Consider the following 3,507-nt stretch of genomic DNA (forward strand, 5'->3'; position numbering starts at 1 on the left):
CTTCACACCCACAGACAAACGCGTGTGGATCCCTCCATCTCGTTCATTCCCTTCCAGAATATTCTTTCCTATATGAAGTCTGGCTCAAGATAATGGCGGATAACATTTCCTCTTCCTCTTTGCAAAGCCATTGCTTCAGTGCCGATCGAGAATAGAAAACTCGTGATCAGAACCGAAGGCGGCCACCGACGGCGGCCAAGGCTGCACCCTCATTTTTGCCTGTTTTTGGCTTCCGTTGGAGAAGCAGCTTTGAGGGAGGCAAGCTTCAAGCCCTTCCTGAGATGATGCACTGGGGGGCCGGACAAGAAATTAGCTCCTTACTCTCTTTCTCCAAGGCCTAACTTAGAACTTGTTACCAAGACACGTAACTACAACAGACCTCGTGCCAAAAAAATAGTAAGCCTGGGATGGAACCAGAGGCGGGCTAGAGTGGTCACGGAAGGTGCAGCCCATCTACCGAACGAGAAAGAACAACCAAATGGACCCTACATAATGGAAATTCTTCTCTCTGCCCACAGAGTGTCACCGTTGTTCCACGTGTTTCTGTAGCTTGCTCTGATCGAAATCTCTGGGTCACGGATTTGACACGTTGCACTCGAATAGAATTCACCTCAGATTCTGTGTTATTCAAGGATACCTTTGGTCTGCTTTGGAGACTTGGAACAAGGCCCAGTCTCCTTGAGGCATCTCAACCTCCTGCCCTGGGCCCGACGTGTCCCTGGCCCCTCCCCCCTCGATGGCTTCCCTGGGCTCCTGTGTCTCTGGTCTTCCATCTCCTCCTGCCTTTCCCCTATGTCATTTCCATATCATTTTCTTCCCCAGAAAATCAACAATTGGCCATGTGGCCGTGAATGATGGCCAGGCTTGGGGACTCAGAAGGCGTGAGACTCCAGGCCAAGGATGAGAAATGTGTGAGTTGCTGTAATTCTGGTGATGAGAGGATGCGCCCTAATACGAACTTGTTGACTGACAGGCTGGCAGAGTGCCACACTCGAACCAGCACATATGGACGCGTGGAAAACGCTGGGTCTCACCAACTCCAGCTAAGACTTCGGAGAAGCGAGAAGAAGCTAATGTAGTCTTTTTGGATAGACACTCAAGAGCCACAGTCTAGTCCTCCCAGAACCATCCCCGATGGATCCTCCCACCCGACTTCCCATGCCTCTGAGAGTCATCATTCCAACCCCCCATCTTCTCAAAGTGGGCCCAGCTCCCAGCCCATCAAAAGATTAGCTGACACGCTAACATCAAGAACTCCATCCGATCTCTCTCAACCTGCCAATCCCCAGCACAGAAAGATGGCAGGACTTATCTGTCCGTCCTGCAACCCCCAGCATTCACTTTGGATGTGAACGTCACAGCAGCATGTGTGGAACAATGGATAATTTTTAGCTTAGTAGACGGCAAAAATATATATATTTGTATAATTATGTTTAAATACTTATAAAGAATAACTAACCGCATCGTCACTAAAGAAGACTACCCAAAAGACAGGGGGAGAGCCAGCTTAGAGTAGACGAGCCCCGAAAGGTGACAATTCATTTAAAATGGGTACGAAGAGAGTGTCCCTGGCTACTTCTCGTCTAGCATTTTGGTATCGGTTTACAAGTTGGGTAGGGCTGAAGAGGTGGCAGGGTGCAGAGTACAGAGCAGGGCAGGAGTTGAGGATGGGGTTGGACGGAATATAAATGAAGAAGGAGGGTCTCTGTACCTCTATTGTGTTTCCCCTACTTTTAATCAACTGCCTCTTTGAAGAAACCTGTGCCTATGATTCTTCCCTACTTTAGCTACTCGATGCAATAGTCGGCACCTAGAAACACCCTCCTGCCCTCCTTCGTGCGCTTCCTCCTTCCTTTATTTTGTGACAGTCGGCACCTAGAAACACCCTCCTGCCCTCCTTCTAAGCTCCTTCGTGCGCTTCCTCCTTCCTTTATTTTGTGAACTTTCTTCTTCATTTGCCTCTGCTTCCTTCCACGGAGGACTGAGGGGCTCGATCCCACGGTTACTGATTTTCTTCTGCCTTGGGGTCTCGGCAGGTGCACTCATCCGAGTCGCAGTCAGCAGCAAACGGGATGACCTGGGGGTGGGGGGGGGTCAAAGGAAAGATGCAGTAACCCACCCACTTTTGTGCCAAGTGTCCCCCTTTCCCAGCAGGTGTCGCTGTCCTCCCTGGGCCCTGGAGGAGGAGCAGGGCGCCGTGTTACTATCACAGCGCTGAAACGAACGCTGGGTCCTCTCCCTCACACGCCCCGTCTCCTGAGGCAAGATCGACCTTCTGTGCTTCATTTTCTTCACATACAAGGTGAAGAGGACACAAGTACTACCCAGTGGGGAATCCGTGATTTAAATAAGATGACGGGTACAAACAAACGCATTTCTAGGCACCGATAACTCCTGTTCCTCCTTCTTTTAATAGTACCACCAATGTCTAAAACTATTGCTGGTTATGTTTTCGCTGCTGTTATTATTGTCATGAATCCCCTGGAAAGTAAGTGAGATGAATGTTAGCATTTTCTTTTTATAGGAAAGGCCAAGAGAGGTTGGGTGACTTAACTAACGGTCACGACACATTGCTTAGAAAACCAAAGCTCGGTGGCCCAGCTCCGTGACCCCTGCTCCTTGGTGTTCGCAGGCAATAGGATTGTCCACCATCTTCACAAGCGTGAGGTTTTGCCCTTCTTAAACCAAGGATACACTCTGGCTTGGGGAAGCAACGCAACTCTCTACCCACTGTTTGTGGCTGGATCGCCTTCCTGCCGTGTAATTATCCCTCCCTCACAGCAGAGACGGTCCAGAAAAAGCTGCACCCTACTGCTGGCACCGCCACCAACAACAGATAAACAAACTTTTGGGATGTCCATAGCTAGCTGTGGAGAGAGTTGGGCACTTGGAACACGTGATGTAAAAGTGGCAGAGATTCTGTCCTTCGCGCATGGACCATCAAATGAGATAAAAATAGACATCTCTCAACAGTCCCAGTACACTGAGATGAGCTCGGTGATTGGGTGCTTGGGCTGGAGGACGGGTGGGTTGTTCGGGGGAAATTTCCCAGTATGTTTTCGCATATGAATTAAATGTGATTTAGGAGTCAACGAGGGGGCGAAGTGCCTTTTCCATCCTGATTCTTGGGTGCTGGCCAGTCAGTGGAATCCATTAGAGACAAATCCAAGATGTGCCGAGTGAGGTGGCTATGGGAAAGAGAGTTGCTTGCTTTTTTTCCTAAGCCATCATGCCTTCCTGAGCAGAGATCTTTGAGCAGTTACTTTCCACAAGTGAGAACAGGAATCAGTTGGCATGACTTCTGACCTGCAACCCAAGCACTTGATCTGCTTCTTTTGGTTTAGGATTTACGGCTTTTTAGAGCAAAAGAGGGCCAAATTGAATTGAGCGCTCTGCATTACGTAAGTTAATTTGCATAGGTGGTGAGAACAGTGCCTGGCACATCGGGAAATATTAGCTATGAGGAGCCATAGTTTTTGGGTCTGTATAGAGGTGATCATACAGGCA

General features: G+C 49.2%; 1 protein-coding gene across 1 annotated transcript in view; it reads right to left on the reverse strand.

Annotated features, from left to right (window-relative positions):
- Nucleotides 1-2,002: 2,002 nt before the first annotated feature.
- PAPPA2 (pappalysin 2) overlaps nt 2,003-3,507 on the reverse strand; it is a 210,180-nt gene continuing 208,675 nt past the window's right edge. Inside the window, exon 22 of the mRNA XM_006907902.1 lies at nt 2,003-2,079. Within this exon, the coding sequence (XP_006907964.1) occupies nt 2,003-2,079 (77 nt within the window). The remainder of the gene's footprint in view (nt 2,080-3,507) is intronic.

This window comes from Pteropus alecto, unplaced genomic scaffold, assembly GCF_000325575.1.
Source record: "Pteropus alecto unplaced genomic scaffold, ASM32557v1 scaffold101, whole genome shotgun sequence".
NCBI classification, from domain to species: Eukaryota; Metazoa; Chordata; class Mammalia; order Chiroptera; family Pteropodidae; genus Pteropus; species Pteropus alecto.